Source organism: Miniopterus schreibersii (genome assembly GCF_964146895.1).
Source record: "Miniopterus schreibersii genome assembly, chromosome: 6".
NCBI lineage: Eukaryota > Metazoa > Chordata > Mammalia > Chiroptera > Miniopteridae > Miniopterus > Miniopterus schreibersii.
The window spans coordinates 90,352,734-90,379,383 of NC_138107.1; the positions used below are offsets into that span (position 1 = coordinate 90,352,734).

At 55.4% G+C, this 26,650-nt stretch overlaps 1 protein-coding gene across 5 annotated transcripts in view; it reads left to right on the top strand.

The window, feature by feature from the left end:
- The window catches only part of SMOC2 (SPARC related modular calcium binding 2), an 88,538-nt gene that overhangs the window by 18,367 nt on the left and 43,521 nt on the right, over window positions 1-26,650 (top strand). For all 5 annotated transcript variants that reach the window (XM_081139743.1, XM_081139745.1, XM_081139747.1 and 2 more), the window contains exons 3-5: window positions 11,784-11,955; window positions 17,715-17,821; window positions 18,869-18,968. In XM_081139743.1, coding sequence (XP_080995869.1) covers window positions 11,784-11,955; window positions 17,715-17,821; window positions 18,869-18,968 — 379 coding nt within the window. The remainder of the gene's footprint in view (window positions 1-11,783; window positions 11,956-17,714; window positions 17,822-18,868; window positions 18,969-26,650) is intronic.

Consider the following 26,650-nt stretch of genomic DNA (forward strand, 5'->3'; position numbering starts at 1 on the left):
TTCTCTCCCAGGGACAGTGACCAGTTGGTGTTTTTATCACTTATTTGTTCTGCCGAGAGAATTGACAAGTATGACTGGAAGCTTTGGGCACCTAACGAAGCCCTTTGTGTGGTTTTCTCAGCTTCCAGCTGCCCTAGTGTCAGGTGTGCAGTTGGGAGAAAGTTGTGGTGTTTGGGGCTCGACCTCTGTCGGAGCTCAGAGCAAGGGGTCGGCTGCATCGACGGCGGGCAGGTCTCGTCCTGAGCGGTCGGGCACGGAGAACGGACTGGCAATTTAACATACGGTGGGTACTGGCAAGACCGCTGTGGACAGTTATCATTTACAAACATACTAAAATGTATTCGTTAACTACATTTATGAGGCATCCCTGCTCCAGAGGGTAGAGATAATCCAGATAATAAAGCTGGTAGTGTCCGTGTGATCTTGGTGATAAGATTCGAAAGTCCCTGGGACTCCATCAAATTCAGAATTACTCTGCACGTTCGGTGTATTTTGTCTTATTTCGAGCAGTTCAAGCACTTGACCCCAGAGCTGCAGACAGCGGGGAGAGAGCAGGGAGCCTGCCCGTGGTTCTCGATGACGCTCCTGCACAGGGCGGCAGAGCAGCGGCCCTCTCGGGGCCCGGGGTCCAGCGCAGCTCCCGGCGGGCAGGCAGGAGAGGTCGCTCACCCGACGGAGGAGTAGAGGTGCGGGGCCGAGGGGCTGCTTCCCAGAGTCACTGCAGAAAATCCAGCGCAGGGCAGAGCAAGGAAATCAAGTCCCAGGTCTCCGGGTTCTCCAGGCGGCACGTTGACCATCAAACTGCGTTTGGATTTAAGGCTCATGTGGCCTTCCTTGGCCCGTGGCCTCCCTCAGCCCGTGGCCTTCTTGATCCGTGGCCTCCCTCGGCCCGTAGCCTCCTCGTCCCGTGGCCTTCCTCGGCCCGTGGCCTGTGCGAGTGAGTGAAAGGGAGGCGCAGACACGGATCTGGACGAAGACCTGCTCTGTCCTTTCCCTGCACTTCTTTTTAAGAAAATTTTATGTTTATCTTTATTGTTGAAAGTATTACGATGCCCCCCTTTCCCCCCACTGGCCCCTCCACTTCTTCACGGAGAGCGGCGGGAGGGGAGGTGACCTGGGGTATTTTTAGGTCAAAGAGCCGCCTTCATCCCTCTCAGGGCCGCCCGGCTCCTGCGCAGGCGGGAGCGGCGGGAGCTTCCCGACCACCGTGATTCACTCATGAATCAGCGGCCGTCCTGGGGGCCGACTGCGGAAACCTCTCGACTCCCTGACCAGCCTGTTCAGATCCTGTTGTGGTTCTGCAGCGTTTTACAGAAAAACAGCCCTGGTTCCAACTCTGCCATCCAAACCCGCATCTTTAACTTTCATTACAGAGCGAAGGTCCAGGGCGAGACCTCCGCCTGCGCGGCGCTGCCTTCCTGGAAGAGGGCGGCGAACAGGACGGGGGCTCCAGCGCCGGGAGGCGGTGCGGCGGGGTCCAGGGCGGGCTCCGCGCAGCCAGCTGCCTCCCAAATATTTGACCTAACGGCGCCTGGGCCGGGTGCTCGTCACGCCAGAGCGGGTTTTGGCCTCTGCGCGTTTTAATGAACAAACCCATCGGTTCATTTTCAGTTAACCCTTCACGTTCCACCGATGAGCAGAAGGAAGGTGGGCAGCTGGGGCCGAGGCCGAGAGGGGCACGATCCTGCTGCGGGCACCCGGCCGTCTCCTAGACCAGGACTTGCTCCCCGTGCGGATCCTCGCCCTCCCGGCTCTGGCCGTAACCGGAGGTTTCCGCGGGTTACGGCTTCACGGAGTGTGGAGCTGGCTTCGAAGGAGAATTCACCAGTTTGAATAAAGACTGAGCTGTCGGCACGTTGGGACGTATTCAGGCGCGAGCCCTTCGAAGGGCGGCCGACCTGAGCTCCGATCTTTCTTGGGGTAGATCTGGTAGGAAACCGGTTCCCGTTGCTTTGCCGTCTCGCCTTGCGCGAGAGGTCGTGTAGCTCTGCATAGATGGAGGCCGGAGCTTCCCGGGCGATGCATAAACCTTAACCCAGTGGTGAGTTTCCAGAACCGAAGGGCAGTGAAGGCCCTGGCTGGTGCGGCTCAGTGGTTAGTGTCGGCCTGACACCCAAGGGTCTCGGGTTTGACTCCAGTCAAGGGCACGATCCTGGGTTACAGGTTCGATCCCCAGCCCCAGTCGGGAAATGTCGGGGAGGCGACCGATCGGTGTCTCTGTCTCTCTCTCTTCCCCCACCTTCCTCCCTCCCACTTTTTCTGAAATAAAAGCAATGGGAAAAATAAAGACAGTGACATTCAGAATATAAAGCCCGAGCTGCCCTTGGAGCGGACACCGATGTGTTGAGATTTGGTCCCTAACAGCATCACAATGTAAAGCTCTGTTGGTTTGATATATTAATGTCACATTTTCGGGGAGAGTCGTAAATACTGTTTAGTTAAAATTAGCTTTAGACGAGCGAGTTGACAATGTGGATATAACTGTTTTTTCCTGAAAAGTGTATAAATCCTGATTTTCTTTTTTACGGTTAGATAACAGGTAGGAAAATCTGTTTCACCGCCTGTTCATCGGGTGTGTTTTCTGGTGTTTCGCCGTCTTTGTCGTCGCCGTGTTCATTGGTTCCCCCCTAAAGGAATTGCCGTTGAAAACACGTACGTGGATTCTGCGCAGTAGCCTCTCTCTGTGTTTTGCGTGTCAGCAGCCGTGGTTCCCGTGGGTCTGGGGTGTCAGGCGCGTGGGATCACTGATGCCCGGAACCGTCCGAAATCAAAGTGTCGCCTCCGTTTCCATCCTGAACTTCACTGTTTTCGAGGTTCGCCTTCACTCCAGGCCTGTTGGGCTGAGTCTTGGCGAGTCTGTCAAGTAGGTTCCCAGATGTTAAGAGCGGTTTTCCTCCCGAGCCTCCCGAGTGGATTTGTTCCCCATGAAACAGCAAAGCGCAGGGCGTGGGAGCAGGAAGCCGGACACGTGGGCGCAGGCGTCGTGTTAATCCCCCTTCGCTCCGATTAGGGGCCTTGGGGCGCAGGGTGCTAATCCGCTCAGCAGATACGGAAAAGTTGCGGCTGGGTCTCCTCTCTCCCGCTCCTCTGAGCTCGGCGCCTCGCCAGCGTTTCTCGGCACGTCTGTGAACGGCTCCCCGAGGTCAAAGCGCCGGTTTGGGGAAGGTCGTGAGTCCTTTGGGGATGAGCAGTGACTGTCTTTTTCTGCTTAGAAAGTCCCTGGCTTTCGGGGCCAGGGAACTCCGGGGCCTGGAGTCTTCTCTCCGTGAAGGTGGAGCTGGACTGGGGCAGCCCGATCCCAGAGCCCTGCACCCAGGGGTGGCGGGGACCCCGGAGAAGAGCAGGGTGTTCTTCTCCCCTCCCCTGAGGCTCCCCGGGGGTTGAGGGAGAGGTTGACTCAGCCAGGATGGGGCACTGGTCCCGGGCTCCCCAAATTCCAGTGCTCCAGGGTGTTTAACGACATGAAGAACCCGGCCCATCACGTGGACTTGCCCAGGCTGGGGCTCTGTTTCTGAATGAGCCACGGAATCGGGGTGTCCCACGCCAAGGACAGACCCCCGCTGCCCCTTCACCTGCTGTCTGTCTGGGCTGTGGCTCCCTGGGGCCTGCGGCTGCCTCTGGGAAGGCGACGGGGCCCGTTAGGCTCTCTCAGGACCTCTTGTCTCTCTGACGCCGACTGACGTTGACCTGGGATGACCGTCTCCAGCGGCGTCCGTCGGCGCGGCCGGGGGCTCCCAGAGCCTGACGTCTCCCGCTGAACCCTGACTGTCCTCGGCCTCCCTGTAACGTTTCATCTCCCTGTGGGACGCGGTGCCGAGCGCGATGCCTGAGGGGCGATGTGGACAGTTACCTCGTATGGCGTCTGCGCTTCCCGGGGACACGGGAAGTGTTTGGAGACACCGTGGTTTGGAGAAGCCCCCGTGACGGGACGGAGTGGGTCTGTGTCCTCACACAGGCCCCGTGACGCACAGCGAGGGGCCTGCCGGGCCTCCGCCTGCACGCGGTCCCTGCGCCTCGCCGTGTGGCCTCACCGTCCCTGGGCGGCTCTGTGGGGACCGGTGTCCCCGCCCTGGGCCAGGGGCTCGGGCGTTTCCCCTCCTGCCCCCTGGTCCCTCAGCCCCCTCACCTCTCTCGCCGTCGGCCCCACAGGGCCCCGGGAGTCCCTCAGAATCCTCTTTATTCCTCCACAAACCCTCACCTTTCCTCCCCCTGTAATTAAAGTCTTCCTTCTTCTCCGTAATTAAAGGTGTGAGTTTCAGGACATTTTTGGGAAAACGTTTTCCCCTCAGCATCGTCTTATTAGCACTGTAGCCGTGGAATGGATTTTTACTGGTTCTTCGGCGGCTGCTCCTTTAGACGGGGGTTTGGGGAGCTGGGGGAGGAGGTTTCCACCCTGAATCCCAGCGTCCAGGTGGCAGCGCCCGGGAGGGGTGCCTGTGGTGACCGTGCCCCCCGCCTGCCGGGGCCTGGCGTCCACACGGGTGCCTCTCGAGCCCTGAGGCGCAGCTGGGGGACGGAGCAGCCGAATTTCAACTGTGAAACTTCGGCGAACCTGAGTGTGAACAGCTCCGTGGCTGTGGCGTCTGAACCGGGCTGTGCGGGTCGAGGGGCGTGTGCTCCGCACCCTGGGCTCCGGCTGAAGTGCCGTCGGGGCGAACCCCGGCCGCCTGGGCCAGCCGCCAGCGCCTGCCCTGGACACCCCGCTGGTGCGAGGCGCAGATCAGGGCAGCCGGCTCTGCCCGGGCGGCGCAGGCGCCCAGGGAGGGGTGTCGGTGATGGAAGACAGGGTGGCGTCCCTGCCCGCCCGTCTCGGAGACTGCACCGGCGTATTTTGACGGTGATGACGCCCCGCGCCGTGAAGTCACCACGGGAGTGCGAGGCGTTTCGGAGAACTGTGAGGAGGGGTCTGTTCCGAGCGCCCCAGGCCTCGCTATCTAACAGAACCAGGCTGTTAAAAAATGTAGAGAATCTGTGTCACGCGTAAACCGAGGCGACGGAGGGAAGCCCCCCGCGCCGCGGACGGCGCCGACAGGAGCCAGCGGGGAGCTGGGACGGCGGGAGAGGAGGTCCCAGGCCTCCTTCCAGCGGGGCCCCGCACGGGGCGGCTAGTAAAGCCCCTGGGAGCCGGTGTCCTGGAGAAAGGAGACCCAGCCGCCTCCCATGGGTCAGTGGCCTGTGGAGAGGGGAGCAGGACCCGGGTCCCGAGTCCTTGGTTCAGTTCCAGCTGGGTGACCCCCTCCGGGAGCCTTGGTCTCTTCAGTGGGCAGGTGAGGCCCCGGGCGTGGGGTCCTCTGGGAGCCTCTGTCTCTCCATCGGTGCCCCTGTGAGTTTCTCCCCCCTTCCTCCTGCCCCGTTCTGTCCAAAGGGGCGGCCTCTGCACTTGCCCCCAGGGCCCGTGAGCCAAGGACCCTCGATTCTCTGTCACGGGGATTCCTGCTCCTTCCCAGGTTTCTCTCACTTCGGTGGTGGTAGTGTCGGTGTTTGCAGGGCGTGGTTGTGGGGAGATGTCTTCTCTGGGTCCCCTCTTTTCCCCAGGGCCTCTCTGTGCTTTCACCGGTCACAGGGTGTGCAGGCCCCTTGGGGGGAGCAGTGAGGAGGGTTCTTGCTGCCTCCAGACATGGGGGGCCGTCACCGGGACGTTCCTTTGTCCGGCTGTTTGCGTGTGGACTTGTGGGGAGACCACCTCACCCCGGAGACCTGGAACCACCCGATGCCACGACGCCGGTTAGCAGCTCCGTGTCCTTCCTTTCAGAATCTTTCCTGGGCGCATGTCCGGCCCCAGGAAGGGCAAGATCATGACTCAGGAGGAGACGCGAGGCTGGGATGCACTTAGGGACGTGGGGACGTTTCAGATGCGCCGCAGGTCCTGCTGGAGTCTGGGTGTGGACTTGGAACCGGGCTCCGCCTGGTCTCCACGTGGGGATCAGGGGCCCTGAGCCTTATACGATGTGTTTGTTCTGTGACACTTTTTTTTTGGACACTTTTAAAAAGTACAAGTGGATCTACGCGTCTGTGAGACCTGGCGGCTGCTCCGGGGGGCGGCTCCCTCCACCTGCGTCCCGGCAGCCGGGCGGCCTCCCGAGACGCCGTGGCCTGCGTGTCCAGCAGGCTCTGTGCCCGTTTCCTGCTCGTAACCCTTCATCACGCCGCCCGTGGGAATGGTTTCACTGTGGAGCCCGCTTCACTGGGGCTTGGCTCAGAACAAATCACCTGGTATCTTGGCATGTGGAAGAGTCTCCCGCTTTGCAGGTTACTCATAGTCTCCAACATGTATTTTAGTGTAATTGGCTCTAAATGCCTTGAAATGAGCCGGAACCTTGGAGGGAAAGTTGGCTGGATGCCTTTGGAGATGTCATTTCGTCAGCAGATGCGTTTGATTGTCCACAGAGGGCAAAGCCACACAGGGAATCGGTGGCAGTCTGTCCTTCCGTCAGCTGTCCCAGGAGACGCCGGCTGCCAGGGGTTTATGAACGGCCTCGTTAGTAAAACAGAGCTGCCCTCTAAACAGGATCGGCCGTCAGGGCTGGGCGGCCTCACACTGGACACAGACCCCGCATTTCTCTGTCCCACGGTCCGTGTCCGCTGTGCCCGCTGTCAGCACCTCCGCGAGCAGGACGCACGGCGTGGCCAAGGGCCCCGGCATTCCCAGCACCCGCTCATCGCGCCTGGAGTTCCCAGGTCCACCCCCAGAGTGCCTGGTGGGGACCGGGGATCCGCCTGGTTGACCGGCAGCCCCGCCGACGGTGGTGCCCACGACACTGACCCGGGGTGGGTGACTCCCGTGGGTGCGGAGTGGGCGTTTAGAAGACGCCGAATACCTACTTTCAAGGCTGACTCACCCCTTTATCTTCATTCGCTTCTCATCTAACCAACTCCGTCCCGTCACGGCTCAGTCTCCGGGATGACGCTTGTGATGTCACTAAGGGAGAGTCTTTGCTCGGATTCCCAGAGACGGAGGGAACAGGTGTGACACAGGCTCCCGGGGCGGGTGAGGGAGCCGGACGTGCAGCCGGGGAGCAGGTGGGCTTTGTTCCCTGCAGGTCACGGCGGAGACGGCCGAGTGTGTCCGTGGCCTCGCCCTCGACTGTGCCGACTCCCGCATCCCTTCTCCCAGGCACCCGCCCCGGCCACGTGCCTTCTGATTGCTCAGCGCGTCCCGCACGGCTGTGCTAACCCGGCTCTCAGGCGGCGCACGATCACCAAGCACAACTACAGACCGGACGCCGCGCTGGGACGCGGAGGCCGCGCAGAGGGACACGCCGTCCACCCTGTAGGGGTTCTGGTCCCCTGGGCTCGAACGCAGCTGGCTGAGTGTCCACATCACGTCCTCCCCCCTCCCAGACCGTCTCGGTTCCGAAATCTGCAGCCTGAGGAAAACGTGGGAGATGTTTGTAAGACGTTAAGTGCTCATTTGGCCTGATTCTGGATTCTTATTGGGATCCTGGATGAGAAACTGGCACTTCATTGCAGCAAAACTAGTGAAGAGAGCACCTGCCCGAGGCCCGGGACCCCGTGGACATTCAGTGACCAAGGGTGGGGGCCCCTCGGACAGAGCGTGTGACTCAGCAGCGTCCGTTCATCCCCACTGCGGCGCTTTGTGGGGCGTCTGTAGGGTCTGCCCTGTGAAGACGCGTTGCCCCTGACCCACGGGAGTAATGACCGAATGTTGACCAAGGTGATTTCTATTGAGAGAGAATTCTTGCGTTAAGGTAACACCCTGCGGCCCTTTATTAGGAAGGGTTTTAGGATAATGGAGTTCGTACTGAATTTAAATAAACGTGTATCTGAAACAATTACTAACCCAAGAGATGTCTTGACTTAACTCGGAGAATGCTAAGGAGAAGCGCGTGTCTGTGATCTCATCTTTGGCATTAGCGCGGGTGTGGAGGCAGGGAAGGAAATGAAACAGGAATGTTTGGGGAAGGCGAGGCTTGCGAGCAGGAGGCGCACACGGCACGTGCCGGTCCCGCTGCGGGGCAGGAACCCAGGGCGCCGTGCGGATCGCGGCCCCAGAGACGGAGCTCGAGGAATTCTGGGAAAGGTTGGGCCAGGGCCCGCGAAGCCGGCTCGGAGGCTAGGAAACACTGACCCACAGTCTAGTGTCCACGTAGATGAAACCACAAGGGCAACACAGGGAACAAAGAGAAACGTCAGCGGCCGGCATCTCCTGTTCTCGCCCCCACGGGTCTGAGCGTTTCCACGCGGTTCCCGCCCACAGGGGACGTCTGGAGCCTGTGCCCCTGAGCATCTGGGCGAGGCTGTTGGACTGTGTGTCTCTGGGTTCATCTAAGTGTTGAGAGGTCTGTCTTGGTTCCCACGCGAGATGCACGGTCCTCCTGGTGCGTGGTGCTCAGAGACATTGCTCCAGCCCCTGTGTCACCCTGTCTGACATCTGCCACCCCACATGTTGGGTCCTCCTCTCTGGTCACAGCAGTCCCCTTCCATCGACCCTGAGAAATGAGCCTTTATGTCCTTCCTGCATCTTCCTTGAAAAACCTATCTCCTCTTGACCTGGAGATCGATTATGTGTGGTCTTGATAACCTGGTGATCATGTGTGGTCTTGACCAGGCGATCAAGTGTGGTCCTGATGACCTGGTGATCATGTGTGGTCTTGACCTGGCGATCAAGTGTGGTCTTGATGACCTGGAGATCATGTATGATCTTGACCTGGCGATCAAGTGTGGTCGTGATGACCTGGTGATCATGTGTGGTCTTGACCTGGCGATCAAGTGTGGTCTTGATGACCTGGAGATCATGTATGATCTTGACCTGGCGATCAAGTGTGGTCTTGATGACCTGGAGATCATGTATGATCTTGACCTGGCGATCAAGTGTGGTCGTGATGACCTGGTGATCATGTGTGGTCTTGACCTGGCGATCAAGTGTGGTCTTGATGACCTGGAGATCATGTATGATCTTGACCTGGCGATCAAGTGTGGTCTTGATGACCTGGAGATCATGTATGATATTGACCTGGTGATCAAGTGTGGTCTTGATGACCTGGAGATCATGTGTGGTCTTGACCTGGCAATCAAGTGTGGTCCTGATGACCTGGTGATCATGTGTGGTCCTGATGACCTGGCGATCAAGTGTGGTCCTGATGACCTGGTGATTATGTGCAGTCCTGATGACCTGGCGATCAAGTGTGGTCCCAGATTCGATGCCCTCTAGATGTTAAGCTCCAGGCAGCTCCTCCTGGAGTTCTCACCCACCTGGACACTGGTAAAATGCCTGACAGAGGGCGGTCACTCCAAATTATTAAACAGGTTCAATTCAAGCTGGATCTGACTTTTGAATTATCTTAGAAAAATGAGGCTTTCTCCTTAGAGAGAGTGAAAAGGAAGTAAAGGCAGTAAAATGCTGAAGTGCATGTTTTTAAAACACACAGATTGGTTTGTATTACTCTCAGCAAATGAAAGAATGAATGGGCGAGTGAAGGAATGAGCGAGGGGTGAGTGAGCGGGCGAATGGCTGCAGGGACAAGCCCTCTGGGGACAACGCCCTGCAGCGAGCATGTTCCCTCCAGCCCTGAACTGCACGCGGAGGCTCTAGAGCAGTCTCCACATTTGCATCATAGAGTCAGGTTCTCTATTAATTAAGAAGGTCGAGGATTCTCCCTGAAACCTGGAAAGCTGGGGCTTTAAAATGAGGACTTACTCTTTTATGCAGGTTTGAATTCACGGCCACTCCCCGCCTGCCCCAGTTGCCGGTCGCCTTTGGGGCACCTCTGTCCCCCCTTCCCGGCCTCGTCCTCGGGTGAAGCTGACGCACTTGGAAGCTGTGCTCACTTCCCATGGCCTCGTGCTTAGAAAGCCCTCGCTCTGTGACTCGCACGGAGGCAGAATCATGCATTTCAGAGGCGTTTTTAATGTTTACTTACGGACCACGTGTGATTCCATGTCATGATCAGTGAAAAGTGTTTTCTGTCAGTGCTACAGTGGGAAACTCAGTATCGTGAAGCTTTGAATAGTGTTTTAACCTGTTTCTTAAATGTTTTGATTTCATTCCAGTCTTTTCTGGCTTAAACCCACACATTTGTTAAGCAAAACATAGCTCATGCCTGATCCGCTCACACCTGACCTGCTTCCCTTTCAGGCGGGCGCCGTGCACACCTGCATCCCGGGCGCACCTGTGCAAACAGCGGGCTGGGCGGGGCCCGCAGACGGGCAGAGCCCAGGGGGTTGGTTTTTATTCGTGCTGCTCAGGGTCCAGCCGACTTCGTTCGGAGTTTGGCCAAGTGCCTTTTATCTCACTCGTTTACCCCCCAGTTCTTCTAATAACGAGCGGATTCTTCAGGATGGGGCGGCCGCTTTCCTTCGGGGCTGTTATCCGAGGATCCGGTCAGAAGCTCCTTCCCCTGCGTGCGCGTCGCCCCTGGAATGTAGCTGCTGCTCAAACGGGGAGGGGAGAGGCAGGTGCACAAAGTGTGTGTTCTCTTATTTCGGACAAAGAATAGTCCCATTGTTAGCTCCACACCATTAAATCATCAAGAATTACGGTCAGATTCCAAATGCCTGAATGCTGGGGTTTGGGGTTTTTTGTATTAAAAGGTGTGGAGGCTGACTCTTTCCATTTCAAGAAAGTGATAATTAGGACGTCTTACCCTAAGACATCAGTTTTCCTCACCGAGGGTGTCAGGAAATGCAAACAGACGGCCTCCTCCACAGAGAAATTAGCGGATTTAGGCTATTCCACCTTTTCATCAAAACTAGAAGATGGGGCAGGTCCCTGTGTGAGCCGGGTCCTGTGACTGGTTCAGATTGGTTCAGTGTGTTGCTCTGTCTCTCCCGCTCTCCGTCTCTGTCTCTCTGTCTCTGCCTCCCTGTCTCTCTGTTTCTCACTGTCTCTTTGTCTCTCTATCTCTCTCTGTCTCTCTGACTCCCTGTCTCTTTGTTTCTCTCTGTCTCTCTGTCTCCGTCTCTCAGTCTCTCAGTCTCTGTTTCTCTCTCTGTCTCTGTCTCCCTTTCTCCATCTGTATCTCTCGTCTCTGCCTCCCTATCTCTTTGTTTCTCTGTCTCTCTGTCTGTCTCTCTGTCTGTCTCTCTGTCTGTCTCTCTGTCTCTCGGTGTTGCACCGTGGGGCCAGCCGTGTCATGAGATCAAGTCCACCCGACCCTCCGGAGCCCAGGAGGAGAGGAGTGAGCAGGGGCGAGAACTTTATAAGGCAGAGGCGCCGTGTCGGTGGTGGATGGACAGAGGCCCGTGTCGGTGGTGGATGGACAGAGGCGCCGTGTCGGTGGTGGATGGACTTCCTAGCGTGCAGGAGGGGCGGGTCAGCATCTTCTAGGAGCTGCCGGGCTGCAGGCGCCTCCACCGCTGGACCCGAACAGCCCGCCTCCGGTGAAGTGAGAAATGGGCCTGAAACCCCTTGGTGACGGGTGAGACCGTGCGGGGCCATTTCTTTAGGGAGCCGCCTCCCGGTCCCGGGCAGCGACTCTTCACCTCCCCGATGGGGGCAGAGCAGGGTGAGTGCAGAGTAAACGAGCAATGAATTTACAAACCCCCAGAAGGCGCCGGTGCTCAGAGAGGACAGGTGAGGAAGACGCACACGCCTCCCCGCGCACCACGGTTTTGCACGCGTTTAGGGTTCGGCCGCTCGGCCCCAAACTCCGACGCAGAGAAGTGTCTGTGTCGAGGCCTTTGGAAGCAGACGGTGGCTCAGGATTTTCAGGTCTCCGGCCGTGGTTCCCTGACACCAAGTGGCCTCAGGTCCTGTCTGTCTTCTGTTGCTCTGCGGGAAACGTTTCCCTAGACTGACCTGGCTTCTCTCTTTTCTCCCCCAGTTTTTGCGAGTCGATCAAGATAAAGACAAGGACTGCAGCCTGGACTGCGGGGGCTCCCCCCAGAAACCTCTCTGCGCGTCGGACGGGAGGACCTTCCTGTCCCGCTGCGAGTTTCAGCGAGCCAAGTGCAAAGACCCGCAGCTGGAAATCGCCTATCGGGGAAACTGCAAAGGTGGGTGGGACGCGCGCTCCTCCCAGCGCCGGTCGGTCCAGCGTCGCCAGGCACGTCCCTGCGTTCTCTCGTCGTCTTTGCCACATTTTTTATTGTTGCTATTAATCGTCCCCTGAGGATATTGTTTCCATTGATTTTTAGAGAGAGTGCAGGGAAGGAGGGAGAGAGAGAAACATCGATGTGAGAGAGACATCGACTGGCTGCCTCCCGCCGTCGGCGCCTGGGATCGAACCTGCAGCCCCGGTACGTGCCCTTGGCCGGGAGCCAAACCTGCGACACTTGGGCGTGTGGGCCGACGCTCTATCCACCGAGCCACGGCGGCAGGGCTGTGTCTCGGATTTTTTTAGGAATTTCGTGGAGTTTGTGTTTTCAGGGCTCAGCAAACACATTCGTGTTTCCTTCTGATCTGAGACCTTTGGGTCTGTCTGTCTTTTCAACAAAGCTTCTGGCATTAAATAAAAAAGCCGAAAGGAGAAAACAGAAGAAACGTCCGATGCCAGGAGACCGTGGGCCTATTTTGAGATTTCTGGGAACAGAACCCTAATGAATGTCTGACAACGGCAGCTTCCGGGAGATTTCCAAGACCGAGCTTCAAACGGACGGACTTGTGAGGAAAGGCTGTCACTTCCGAGTGCTTCCCGACGTTCGCCCGTTGCCGCGTGCGGCTGGTGTCTCCGGGTCACTGTGGGGTCACTGCTCGGTGACCGCCCGGGCCAGGCGGGGCACACACAGCCTGTGAGTCCCCGTGGGACGCGGCAATCCTGCTTCAGGGGCCTCCTGTTATACTTCGTTTCTGTCTTTATGCGTTTAAAGCGACAGCACTTTATTTAAAGTGAAAACCCAGTTCCGTTTCTACCCTGGCTCTAAAATGCTGTGGCCGGGGGACGGGTCAGCCGCCCCAGCTGCAGGCTGGTGGTGGACGGGCCTGGACGGCAGCCCTCGTGCTGTTTGTCACAGCATCTGTCTGCACTGAGAAGGGGAAGAATATTTAATTTATGCCAAGAGCATTCAGCCCAGAATTCTTAAGTTTTCTGTCAGTCGGTCTTCGATATTGCAGGTGGGTGAAATAGTACAGCGGTGTCTGCCTTCCGTTGGCGCCAATAGAAATAAAAGGCAGCTACTTGTGGGGCTCCCTCTGTGTGGCTGCTACAAGGGTCACGCTTCCTTCGCCTGGTGGCCACTGCTCGTCCTGCCCGCACGTGCTAATGCCAGCCCAGCCAGTGCCAGGCCCCGAGCTGGGCCACGAGGACACGGCCCTGACGCTGTCCCAACCTCGGCATTAACAACCACGGTCACAGCCACTCAGTGCCGTTCAGATCCAGAGTCCGGGGTCTGCTGGCCGGAAAACTGTCCAATCTCCCTTTCACTGTATATTATACCATTGAGACTGAAATAATCCCACGTTCCCAAAGCTCCTGCCTCAGAGGAAGGTCGCCGAGCAGCGTGGGACCGCGATCCGGCGTCTCCAGTGTGGGCTACGCCTCGTGGGAGATGAACCCAGGAGGTGGAGGAAAACCTGACCCACGTTTTCTAGTGACCGTGTCCTTGGGATCCTGTTGCCTGGTGGACAGGTGTCCCCGCGAGAAGCGCCCTCGGGCTAAGGGCCCGAGTTCAGGGTCACCTGTGAACCTGCTGTTTCCTGACCTTGTTCTGATGTAGTAGATTCTCTCTGAAATTCTTCCCAAAGCCTCCTCCCCCAACTGCTGCTTAATCCTGTTTTAAGTGACTTTAGCAAAGTAGGAAATTATTTGCTTCCTGTCGAAATGAAAACCATCATTAGAAACAACTGTGATACAACGTTGCTCTTTGTTCCTGCATCTGTGACAATGTGTCTGATGCATAAACAGGCCCGTGTCCCACTGGGAGAGAATCTGTCTTACTTTTCAACTGACAGAAAAAAAATTAACAACCAGGTAAATAAATTGCTTGCTAAACTCATTGTTATTAACTCATCAAAATTTTTTATATAAAAACCTCCTGTTAGGGTTGCTTTGCTGAGCACAGTGAAGAGATTTCTTACTTATAAAGTCTCTGCTCTTTCGTATAAGAACAAAAAGTTTCTAAAAATACGTGATCCAGTCTGCATCAGCGAGTTTCCTTTGGTCTGCTACAGTGATTCAAGTCTTCATTAGAAGGAGATTAAATTAATAACTTGATTTAATTAAGATACTCATATTGCAATGTTTGGTTGCGATGGATTTTCCTACGAGGTAAAAATTGACCGTAGTTTAAAAATTACTGTGAGCCCCAAGGTTATGGGGTAACCTTCATACCCAGGAGGCTGTAACAGTTAAAAGTGAAAACGTCGGAAAGAAAGCGCCGGTGAGCACGTGGAGAATGGGAGCCCTCGTCCAGGCCGGCAGGAATGTAAGTGGCTCGGCTTCGTGGAAAGTAGTTTGGTGGTTTCTCTGTGAGGCAAACACAGAATTATCAAGACCCAGAAAGTCCACTCCCAGTGCAGATGCAAGAGACTCGAAAACAGATGTTCAGACAAGGACTGGCCCCTGCTTCCCCCCGCAGCAGCGCCCGGCAGCCAGAGCGGGACCCACCGTGTCCGTCCACAGCCGGCGCCGTGGTCCATCCACACAGCGGGTGATTTCCAGCCGAGAGGAGAGAGGAGGCTCCGACACGCGCTACGTGGATGACCCTGGGAACGTGCTGGTAGAAGAATCCGGGCAGAGTCCACATTGTCCATGACTCCACTCACATGAAATGTGCAGACCAGGCAAATCACAGGGACTGAGAGCAGATTGATGGTGGGGGTGGGCCCTGGGGTTTCCTTTGGAGAGAACGTTCTGGAACTTGATAAAAGTGGTGGTTACACAGCCCTGTGGATGCATAAATGCCACTGAACTATACTCTTTCCAATGGTTAAAACGATGAATTTTATGTTTTGTGTTGTTGTATCACAGTGAAAAAAATGATGGGGCTTGTGTTTTGAGGATTTAATTTTCTAACAGTTAAAAAAAAAAATGCCCAGAGAAAAGCCTCAGCAAGGCCGCGGAACAGTGAAGGACCTGCTGCGGCTTCACTCCAACTGCAAGCAGACAGTGGCCACAGAGCGAGGAAGAGACTTGTCGCCTACGCGTGCGGCAACGAGGGGAGACGCCGAACGTTTCGATTCTGTTTTCAGAAAGTGGTGGGAGAAAAGCAGAGATGAAAATAATGTATTTTGAAGCTGTGCTGAAAGCTTGATTTCTTTAGGGAGGGGCATCTGATTTAGCCTCAGGTGGGTACACATTAGCCATGAGGTGGTTCACAGTGACGTGGAGGACGGGAGCCGGGCCCACTGCACCAGCTGCGGTCACCCTGAGCTCTGCCGGGGGCGCGCACCTGTTGCCATAGGAGCGTATGGCGCACTTGGAACTCAGCCGGGCCCTAGGCCTCCTGTCGCATGTCCTGACGACTCCAAAAGGAGTAACAAGACACAAGCAACACAGGGAGACGTTAGCAGTTCTGGTGCTTTGCACGTTTCAGCAAGACCCTCCTGGGGGCTGATGTCCGGATTCCTCGCCACGGTCAATGCCCGGCGCCCGAGTTAGAGCGTCTGGAGTAGGAGCGGCGGGCAGGGAGCAGAGGCCACAGCGCCTGACTCCGCGGGTGGCCCCAGACCTGTCTCGGGGACAGTGGAGGCGGATGGGCCTGCAGTGTGTGCCGTGCGTCTCCCTTGCTTCCCCGATGGCGCAGTCGGCGAGCCGGCCACGAACCTGGAACTTAGTGTCTGTCGAACGCGGGGCTGCAGGTCTGAGAACCCTGACAGGCGGCAGAAGTGGCGTCTTTAAGAGAGGGCGGCCACGCCAGGAGCGGCCCGAGAGTGGTTTGGAAAACATATGCTTTCTGGCATGTTCCACGAGAGTTCAAACGCTGGGCGTAATTTGTAACTCCATCCACCGAGTGGAGACCCGGCAGGCGGGAGCTCATGTCACTTTCCCCTAGACAGTCAAACCGCAGGTTATCCTAAAAAAAGGGGATGGGAGTCCAGCAAAGCAGTGGTTTCTGCTTGGCTCAAACACAGGGCGCACTAAAACCACACATGGCCGAGGGCTGGCTGGGGGCCCAGCGCCATCAGGACAGGCCCTCGGACCACAGGGGTTTCTCCAGAACAGGCCCCTGGCCCAGGGCAAGCCTGTCCCGGGGTCATGGCAGCCCAGGTGGCCCACCTCCAGCTGCAGGGTTTGCATGGGGCTCACTGACCCCCCCCCCCAACAAGCTGTCAGACGTGGCCCGAGCAGGGGGCTGTTGCCCAGATGGCACCTCGGCGTAGCCAGCAGTTTTACTACCAGGCAATCAAAAAGTCACCAACTAAAGACACTGGGCAGTGGGCATGCTTGAAGAAGTGTCTTTTGGAGTCCACGGGGCCTTTAAAATCTAGACAACGTGTTATTTAAATCTGGAAACACTTAAGAAAACTTGGGAAGGCCATTCTTTTCAAGTTTTAACATTCAAATGAGCTGCATGGTCCGGCGGTCCAGGGAAAGAAAACCAGTACTTGTGGTGGTGTCCGAGGGCACAAGGCGAGGAGGGGACACCGCGAGGCGTGGCGGGGACGCTGTGGACTTTCTCTGGTGGCTGGAGGCTCCCGAGAGAGAGGTTTCACTGGCTATTGGCCGGGGTCAGGAGAAGAGGGGCCCTTCTAACAGCTGTCTCTGACCTTTAACCCTTTCTCCGGGAGTCAGAAGCCAGCACCGGGAGTGAGCATCCTTCCCTGTTTCAGGTGGCGAGAGCCCAGACTGCACCCCCGAGAGGAGCGAGGGAGCTTCGTCGGGGCCGCTGGCTCCCCTTCCTCGGCGCACACGACCTCCACGGTCGGTTCTCCTGACTCCACCCCTAACTCATGTCCAGGCTGGGATGGGATGTGCTGAAATGTTTTTTCCCCCTTTCAATTTTATTTTGTATTGTTTTCAGGTGTACAGCTTAGCGATTAGACAACCGTATGCTTTACAAAGCGGCTCCCCGGATGTTTCCAGGACCCACCCGGCACCACACACAGTTACGGAAACATTATTGACTGTATTCCCTGTGCTGTACTTTGTATCCCTGTGACTAGTTTTTCGCTTTTGTTCCAGCTTGTTCCAGGCACAGGGATTTCTTCCTGAGCAGCAGCAGGCACGTGGCGCTTTACCTCTAGTTACATTGTAGCGGTTTTAACACGAGTGTCTGAAAGGCCGGGGCAGGATGAAGGGAGGGGTGCTAACGGCCCGTCAGGCTCTCCATTTGCAGCGGGAAGAGGCGGGAGCTTAGTGTCTCGTTGGGATCCTAGGAAACTTAGATGCAGAGCGAAAGGCCACCACGGTTTCCCCAAAAGGATGGCTTTTAGTTGGGGGGGGTCACCTGGGCCCCAGCTTTGGGCCAAATGTCCCGCACCCTGCAGGGGCCCTGATGCTCCTTCCCCTGGGCCTGTATTTCTGGTCTGATTTTATCTGTGGCATGTGGACTGGCCCCCGTGGCTCATCCCGGGACCTGAAGCAACTCTCACTGTATCTGGCTGGACTATAGCTTGCGTCTGTTCATGTTGCGCGAAGCGAGTCCCGTTTCACCGGGGTGACTGAGCCTCTGCCTCCTGGCTCCTTAGGTGTGGCGGGACCCTGCTCCTCTGAGCACACGGCCTCTCACTGGGTGACGCCCGGCGGCAGGGCGAGCTGCCCCGGCTGAGGCTCGCTGCCAGGCGCCGTCCAGCCCCGGCCGCGTCTCCTCTCCCCTCCGTGCCTCCTGCGGTCATCCTGGTGCCTGACCTCGCTCCGCTCTGCTCCTCCCTGCAGACGTGTCCAGGTGTGTGGCGGAGAGGAAGTACACCCAGGAGCAGGCCCGGAAGGAGTTCCAGCAGGTGTTCATCCCCGAGTGCAGCGACGACGGCACCTACAGCCAGGTGACCGCTCAGGGGGCCTCTGCACCTGGGCGGGGGGGGGCTGGGCTGGGGACGGAGGGGACCAGGTCGTCCCTGGGAACCCACCCTCCGCCTGGTGGTCGCCGGTCCCTAACCAGCCTCACCTCCGGGAGCAGGTGCGTGAGTGAGCGCCAGTCCTCCGGGCGCAGGGGTCCCTGTCATTGCTCCGTGGTCACCCTCACCAGGGTGTGAATCGGGATGGGGCAGCCTTGCGGTGAGGCTGTGGGACAACTCACCTGGCTCAGTGTCGAGGACCTGACTTTAATTTAATCACAGTGCAGAGACCACTGAGAGTCACATAGCGACAGCAGCAGCCGGGAGCCCTGAGAGTCCAGACAGGAGGCTGAGGCTCCATGGTTTCTGACTGTCCTCGGACATCGATAGTCACAGGCAGTGTCGGAAATAACCCAGTGCCCTGTCCCCAGTGCGGCAACATGATCATTGTCCTGAAACACAATGCCAACTCACAGCTTCTGGTAGGAAAATAACTCAGGATCTGCTGTGAGCCCCCAATAACAGTGAGAATTCACAATCATTGGACCTTCGGGAGGAAAGAGAGAGAGAGCAATGGGGACAGGCTGGAGCTACAGGGGGACCCTGTGGCTGGTGTGGAGGGCGGCCCCGGAGAGGACAGGCGCCCGAGGGACCCAGGTGGGGGTGGGAGAGGGAAAGGGCACCCGTCTGACAGCTGATGCCAGTCTCTTCTCCTTGACTCTGCACCGGGCACGCAGGAGACACGGAGCGAGTCTCTTGACACCTTGGAGCCTCAGTGTCCCCATTTGTAAGAAGAGGGCTTGGGCTCCATCTCCAAGTCAGCAAGGAAGAGAAGAGATGCGTCACCGCTGAGGGGCCAGCAGGCACCAGCATTTGGTCGGTGCCCTCGGTGGCTTTTATGTCCAGAACCCCGGGTTCGGCTTATCGCTCTCCGGCTATCACTGGGTGCTGAAAGGCAGGGCTTAGGAGTCACGAGAGTGGGTCTGTCCACAGCGAGGCCGCCTGTACTGACCACCAGTCCTGTCGTCTCTCCAGGTCCAGTGTCACAGCTACACGGGATACTGTTGGTGCGTCACACCCAACGGGAGGCCCATCAGCGGCACCGCCGTGGCCCACAAGACACCCAGGTGCCCCGGTAGGTCTGAGTCCCTTGAGGGGGAGAGGCTTCCGCTGACACCCGATGACTGATTTTCTGATCCTCTCGCCTGTGTTTGCTTGTAATTCAAAAGAAACTCAGCTTGGGGGCCGTGCGAGGAGCGATGGGAGGGGTGTCGCCGGGCAAGCCCTGAGGTATTATGAAACCTGTTTTTGCGACGGGCGGGAGGTCGGGTCTGAGCCGCGCCAGGTCCTGGGGACTCGGGACTCTTAGTTTTTAGAAATAACTACAAGGACTGCAGTCAACAGCGGAAAGGACCAAATATTTTCTTTGGCAAAAAAAAGAAAAGCAAACATTTCTGGGTTTGTACGTATATTTTTGCAAAGAAAAAGTGGGTCATTCTTCTCGGCTCTATTTCCAGGCTTGTTCCTGTTGTTTCTATTACTCATCACAGGGCTTAATGTCCTGAACGTAACAGTATTGGCAAGAGGGTGATCTATAAAATAGTCTGTTTTCTGTTAATATTTTACCAAAAACTTTATAAACGATTCAGATCATTTTTATTTGAAAATAGTCTGCAGCCTCGAGTGTTGATTGATTGATCGGGAGACTGATCAGGTCATCTGTGAAGAAATGTCATGTTCTATGCCTCAAAATCCCTAGGTTAGATTTACTAAAACAGGCAAGAAATATCCTTATAGACCAATAATTAAGTACAAAGTGTCTTCCTGACATTTCTCGTAAATGATTTGCATGTGGAGTTTCCTTTGAGGCTTATTTTCTATTTAAAAGGCGGCCTGTTATAATTAGATTCCAACATTTATAGCCGGGGCCTCGCTCAGGACAGGCTCCTAATGGCCCCGGAACGAAGGCATCGTCATTAGCAGGAACACGAAACCTAATATTTCCAGTGACTACTCGTCACTTGAGGGGGGGGGGGGAGTTGTCTAATGGGGAATGAAAACGTATTTATTTTTAAAAACTATTTTGTCATCCAAGACCTAAAAATTGCTGAAAAAATATTTTTAGTGAGCAAACGCTGTACCTAATAATTATTATTTGATGAACTCATGGAGTAAATGAAAAAAGAAAAAAATATCACACTGATTCGGCCCGTGTGTGCCCCTCGGTCTGAAAGGCACCCTCACTTGCTGACTTAGTTTCCCCCGAGGGGCAGCAGCTTCAGCTTCAGTCCAGGCTCATTCTATAGAAGAGGACACGGCTGATGTCTGTTTCTGTGATTTTAGCGACACCATTTGAAAATTAAAGAGTATCCCAAAGAACTATCTTAGAAAACCATGTGCAAAAATTGTCTGAATTTCTTACATTCTCCAACTACTACTTGGCTCTTGGAATCAAACACTGTACTGTTCACTCACATTGTTTTTTCCGCATCAGCAACGTTTTACTGGATAGAAATGCCCCGTATTTTTTCATGGCCCCTCTGGATTTTTTTGGTCTGAGTGATGGGTGTTGGAAGAAAGACTGTTCTGTCCTTTTGCTTCACAGCCTGGCTCATGGTGCGGGAAAGGCTGTCGGGAGGAGCCAGAGACTGCGGGGTCTCGGTTCAGGGTTGGGTGCGGACTGCGCGCTCTCCTCGAACCCTGCTGTGTGTGTGTGTGTGGTGGGCGTGTGCATCTCCGTGGCCTGGTTTTGTGGCTCTGACCGGCAGGTTGGCTTGGCCGGGGTCAGCTCACACCCGTTGGTCAGCTCACACCTCGCTCAGAGTCGTGGAAAAGCTCTGTGCATCCCCCGTCGAGTTCAAGCTTTCGCTCTGCAGGGGTCTGGGCTGGGAGAGCAGCGCGTCGGGAGCGCTCGTGAGACTTTGTGGCGTTGTGGGGAATCCTTGAGGAAACTGTGAAGTTCAAGGGAGAGCTTGGGGCGGGCTAAGTGTACAGTTACACACAGATGCGCAAAGAGTTTACAGTAAATTTCTGTGTAACATACTTTCACACCTTCCCAGACGTAGACACAGCCTCACACATACTGCAGAGACGCCGGGGGTGGGCCATCCCTTTGCGTGGGACTGTGACGAGCGACCTCAGTCACAGCTGTCCACTCTCCATCTGCAGACACCTCCGTGTCCAGGGCCCTCCCTTCCCCCGTGAATTAGCTGGTCCTCGTTACAGCTCAGGTGCACCACCTGCCATCTGTACAGGATGGGGCTGGGTCTCAGCCAGGTCATTAAAACTGGATAAACCTTTTGTCCTGGAGTTTATGCCAAGCCTACCATGTAAGTACATGATAGAAAAATTTTAAACTCAGAAAAAGAAATTTCCAATTTAGCCATAAATAGTAAGAGCCACTGAGAATGTGCAGCTGTGTGAATACAGGCGGACCCCGAGCCAGGCCAGCCCGGAAGGTGCAGGTGCCGTGTACCAGCCGGGCCTCGGTGGACGGAGGGAGCCTCGGCCCGACCCTCCGCCTCCTCATGTCTCCCAGAAATATCTTCCAAACGGGAGGATTTCCAAATTCACAATTATGCATTTTAAGCCATTTACGCAAAACACGCAAATTCCTAATAAGCAAGAAGAATAATGAAATGATGAGGTGACAGGCCTCAGCCCGCCAGCGACCAGTGCTGTGGCTGGGCCCGGCCTCGCGGTTCTCCTTAAGGTCATGAGACGCCCTCAGCAATGCCCACCGGGAACTCGGAGAAGATGCAGGTTTACGACTCACAGGCCTGGCAATTACGTGCACACCTGGGGCCACACACCTGGGCCACACAGCGAGGTCGAGGGGAGAGAGTGCGTGGGGCCTGGTGCTGCTTTATTAGGGTCAAGGGTGGGGCCTGGGGCGTCTCAGGCTCGCTCTTTATTGGTCAATTAAAACACGAAAGGCAGGAACTTAAAGCATGGGAAGGAAAAACAAATCCCACACAAGTGGCCCAAATGGTCAGTTATTGAACCAACGGAGACCTCTGGGGGGGGGTGGGCTCTGTCTCTGGTGTGGGGCTGGCAACGTGTTTACTCAGACAGACCCTCGGAGCGGACGCCTCCGGAACGGGGTTGGTCTGGACAGGAGAAGCCCCAGGAGGGAGCGGCCCCTCCACCCCCACGTGAACTCTTCTGGAGTCTGAGAACCACCCCAACTTTGATAACCTCTCCCCACTGCGCCCACATCCTCGCGACCGTCCGCCCGGAAATAATGAGCAGTTAGCGCAGGTTTTCACGCTGGCGAGTCGTCTGCGTTTCTCGCATGGTTGCCCCAGGTGTCGGTGTGGAGAGGGTCGGGAGAGGAGCATGTGGGGTGTTGTCCAGCCCCTCTGCCCGGGGACACCTGTTGCTGGTGCTGAATTACGCACGTGACAGCCCAGGAAGGCCACCGGGGTCTGGTTTAGGGAGTGATGGTGCCTGCGTCCCGCCCACCCCACGCTCAGGGGGAGCATCTGGGCTTTGCCTCCCCTCCAAGAAATGCGCTCACCACATACTGTTATTTTATTCACGGGCAACACGGCAGCGTTTCCCAGGCCAGGGCTCCAGGTCTGGGGGAGCCCTGCAGACCCACATCACAGGCCCCGTGTCACAGGCTCAGTGCCACAGGCACACGGAGAGAGGGACTCGCCGCGTCCAGGAGAATTCGGGAGGCCTCCTGGGGAGACGGTTTCTGAAAAAGGGGGACGCGTTGGCCGGGCTCAGGAAGGGGGCGCCCTTTATTCCCGAGCGTGCCCTGGCCCTCGCTTTTCTTCTCAGTACGGTTGCTCCCGAGTCCACGAGCTGTGAAGATGAGCAGGGAGAGCCCAGCTCAGCTTGGGGAGGGGCGTGTCCATGGCAACCAGGCCCCACCTGGACAGGAGGACAGGCCCTCAGGACCAACACCTGCCCCTGAGCCCTGCCTGCCCGGGAGCAGCGTTCCGTGCCCGGGGCATGGACTTGCCCTGTTGACTTACACCTGCCGGGGCCACAGGCCTTTCCCCTGGGGTCTCCCCTCCCAGCAGAGCCAGTCGGAGGTAAAGGGACCTCGGGACCTCGGTGCTGGTCAGGGCCGGTCAGCTGCCTCCACCTGCACACAGCCGATCTGTTTTTCTGTCCAGATGGTCTCTGCTGCTTCCTTTTTTAAAGACCTGAGGAGTGACATTGCTGGGGGCAGGGAAGAGCTTACACAGGATGTTTTGTGAGGGAGGACCTCTGAAGCGGCCTATTCTCTACATTTTGGGAATCGCTCCAGGGTTTTAATCTCATCTCCCGCGGTAACCCGCACCCTGGCCGGGAGCTGGTTCCTGGCTCGAGTACAAAGCCGGTTAAGACTGTAAGCTGAGCCTACGTGCAAGAATGCTCACTGCTAGATAGCCCCGGGACCGCACTCCGCTCGGCCGAGGTATGTGTTTGAAGTGAGCTGCAGACTTGGGGTGCTGAGGAGGAGGGGCACACCCCACAGGCTGGGGGCCGAGGCCCGGGATCTGCCCCCACCTGCCCCTTTGAGACCCGGGTCAGGTGCGGGAAGGTGTGGAAAGAGCTCGTCCGCCCGGCCGCCCTGCCAGATGGCTGGCTCACAGGGCAGGGAGGAAAGTCATCCCTTTGTATTGTTTTTTCTGGCAAGTGTTGTAACATCAAAAATGACCGACGCCCTGGCTTAAATGATCGAAGGTTCTGTGTCGTCTGGGACAGGAATGGGAAGGCCGTGGTCCCGTCCGGGGGTTCTCTCTGCTCTTGTGCATTCCATTGTTAAATTTGGGGTCTGGGAAGGCCCAGTTATACACGACGGGATCTTGCCCGTCTGGCGTGGCTCAGAGGTTGAGCATCGACCTAGGATCCAGGAGATTGGGGTTCGATTCCCAGTCAGGACACATGCCAGGGTTGCAGGCTCCATCCCCAGCAGGGGGCGTGTAGGAGGCAGCCGATCAATGACTCTCATCATTGATGTTTCTATCAGTCTCCCTTCCTCTCTCTAAAAATCAATAATATATATATATAAAGAAATAAAAAAGTAAGTGACGGGATCTTGGGTCAGAGAGAATAACCTTCAGCGTATGATCCGTGTCCGTCTCTCTGGGATCCTTGCGTTTTCCTACGATGCCTCGCGCCTTTGCCTCTGCCTGAAATTGCGGAATTCTGTGTTTCTATGAATATACATAAATGATTTCTGAACATTGTCACTTTGTGAAGAGCGCTGTTTTTTTATTTTTCACTAATGAATATTCCTGACACCAAGTTAAGGAACCTCTGAAGCTGGGGAACTTGAAAGAACCGGTTGCCCAGAACCGTTGAATTCCTGGAGGTCAACAGCAGCAGCCCCGCTGTGGGTGATTCCTGACGTCTGCAGTATTTCTTTATGAAAATATTAAAATGCAAATTGAAAGTTGTTTTGCTTAAATTGGAAGGTGACAGATCTGGGGACTCTCATTTCTCCTCAAAATGCCTGTTTCTTTAGGCTTAATAAACCCTGTTCCCGAAAAGCTGCTGTTGTTAAAATGAGGCATTTGAGTGGATATTGTAAGAAGGCAGGAAAGGCCCTGAAAATGGAGCCCACTTTCCACGGAGGAGAAAACCAGTGAGAGATGAGCTTTGGCGGCTTCACGACCGTAGTCGCCTCCTCCACAGTTTCCCTTTCTGCCGGTCTGGTCCCTGCGGCCCAACCGTGGTCCAAGAAATCCCGCAGAAAGGAGAGGCCACGTTCACACAGCTTTATCACTGTATATGGATCTAATTCTACTTTATTGTTATTTATTGTTAATCTCTTACTCTGCCTAATTTATAAATTAAACTTTATGATAGGTTTGTACATATAGGAAAAAACCATATACAGGGTGCCCCCCAAAATGTAGACACACTTTAACAGCTGATTCTATTACATTCTGAAAATGAAATGTATTTTAATAAACACTGCCTTTATCATTACTCAGTATGCATACATTTTGGGGACACTCTGTACATATATTTACGTATCTGTATATTTAGGGTTTGATACCGATGCAGCGGTTCTGGGGGTCTGGGGACAAGAGGGCCCATGACTCCCTGTGGGTTGTTGGCTTCGCAGGAAAGAATTCAAATACGAGCCAGCACAGAGTTTACAGTCAAAGTGAGTTTATTGGTGAAACAGTGAGACAGAGACTGGGCTGCTCCACAGGCAGAGCGTCCCCCCTTCAGCAGAATTTATTGAGGTTCATTTAATGGGGGGAGGGAAGGGTATTCAGTGAGGGGAAGTAATTTCAGGATCTTCCAGGAAAGGGGTGGGGATTTCTCAGAGGCGCTCTGGCTGCCATTTGTGTCCGTGTCTGGGTTCCCTCTGACCCTCGCAGGGCTGTGTGAGTGCGTGTTGATTAGCACACAAATGGCTGCAACGAGCATATTGTGAGGCTAATGAGGCTGGGGCCACGTTTGGTGAAATTAGTTGCCACGTTGGATGGAGCTGGTCTCTGCTGGTTTTAAGCCATAAATCTGGGATGGGGGGTTCGTCTTACTATCTCCTGACAGTTCCTGCAGCTTTATCGATTGCAGCTGCTCCCCAGTTTTATCGATTGCAGCTGCTCCCCAGTTTTATCGATCACAGCTGCTCCCCACCTCCTCCGTCGCACTACCACCTGCGATTTCAGACGTCCCCTGGGGGGTCTGGCTCTGTATCCTTCTTGGATAAGGGGGGAGACTGTATAGACTGAACTAAAGAAGTGATTTTTTTTTAGAGAAAAATACAAGATGTATCCCCTCTAACACGCTGAAGAAACCCCTTTTACATCTACGAGGAGATAAAATAGTAATTTGATTCCGCCAGCACAGGATACGTAACATTTCCAGTAAAAGCTCCAGCTTGTGGGAATCTCTGAAGGCGCTGAATTAACACTGAGACTTAAAAAAAAAAAATAAGCCGCATATTCAGTGAAAACACCAGAGGGTGTGGTTATTATGTCAAACAAGACTTCAGAGCCTGTGGGATCCGTCTGAGGAGCTGCGAGTGACGGGCTCTGACAGCTGAGGCGAGAGGCAGACTTTCTCACGTGGACGTGGCTCAGCGTGGCCCCGTGGGGCTGGGGCCTGGGCTGGGGCCTGGGCTGGGCTGGCTGAGACCCCCTCGGGCCAGCGTCCTCTGTTTCTCTTTTCTTTTTAATTTGGACTTGCTTTTGAATTAGTCAACAGCTTGGTGAGCAATATTCTGGTGTTATTACTTTCCCTTTAGGAAAAATGTGCATTATTTTTATTACTACTTTTCCCTTCAGGAGAGAAAGCACTTTCAGGTTTTTATTAGTGTGCTCCGCTGTTGTACTTTATTGTATATTTAATTTGGTGGCTAATTTGTAATTGAATTTTTCATGACTTCAAAAGTGTATAAACTGTTCTTTTCCATGCCTAGTCCACAATGGCTTTTCCCTCATATTTTCTAATATTTAATAAAACTATAAAAGAGACCAAGACATCTTTTAGGAGCAGATGGTTCCAATTCAGATGACCCCGCTAAAGAATACAGGACGTTCTATGCATATGTATTTTCCTGCTTGCTTATTTCAACAAACAGTGCGTTTTCACAGCACTTTTTAAGGTGCAGCCACAACAGTCCAACGTGGGGAAGGTCTATGACGCTGTTAACATGACAACCGTTTTGCAAGAGCGATACAGCTGCGCAGACTAATCTTTGAAGTCTGTACAGTTTGGATGGTAAAGTAAAGATGGAAGCACAGGAGACAAAGACATGAAGGTGGGTGCTCACGGAGGTAAATCTGGAAACAACTGCTCATTTCCGTGAAGAAGGCTTCAGGATTTAGTTTCTTCTACCCCTTTAGAGGAGGGAAT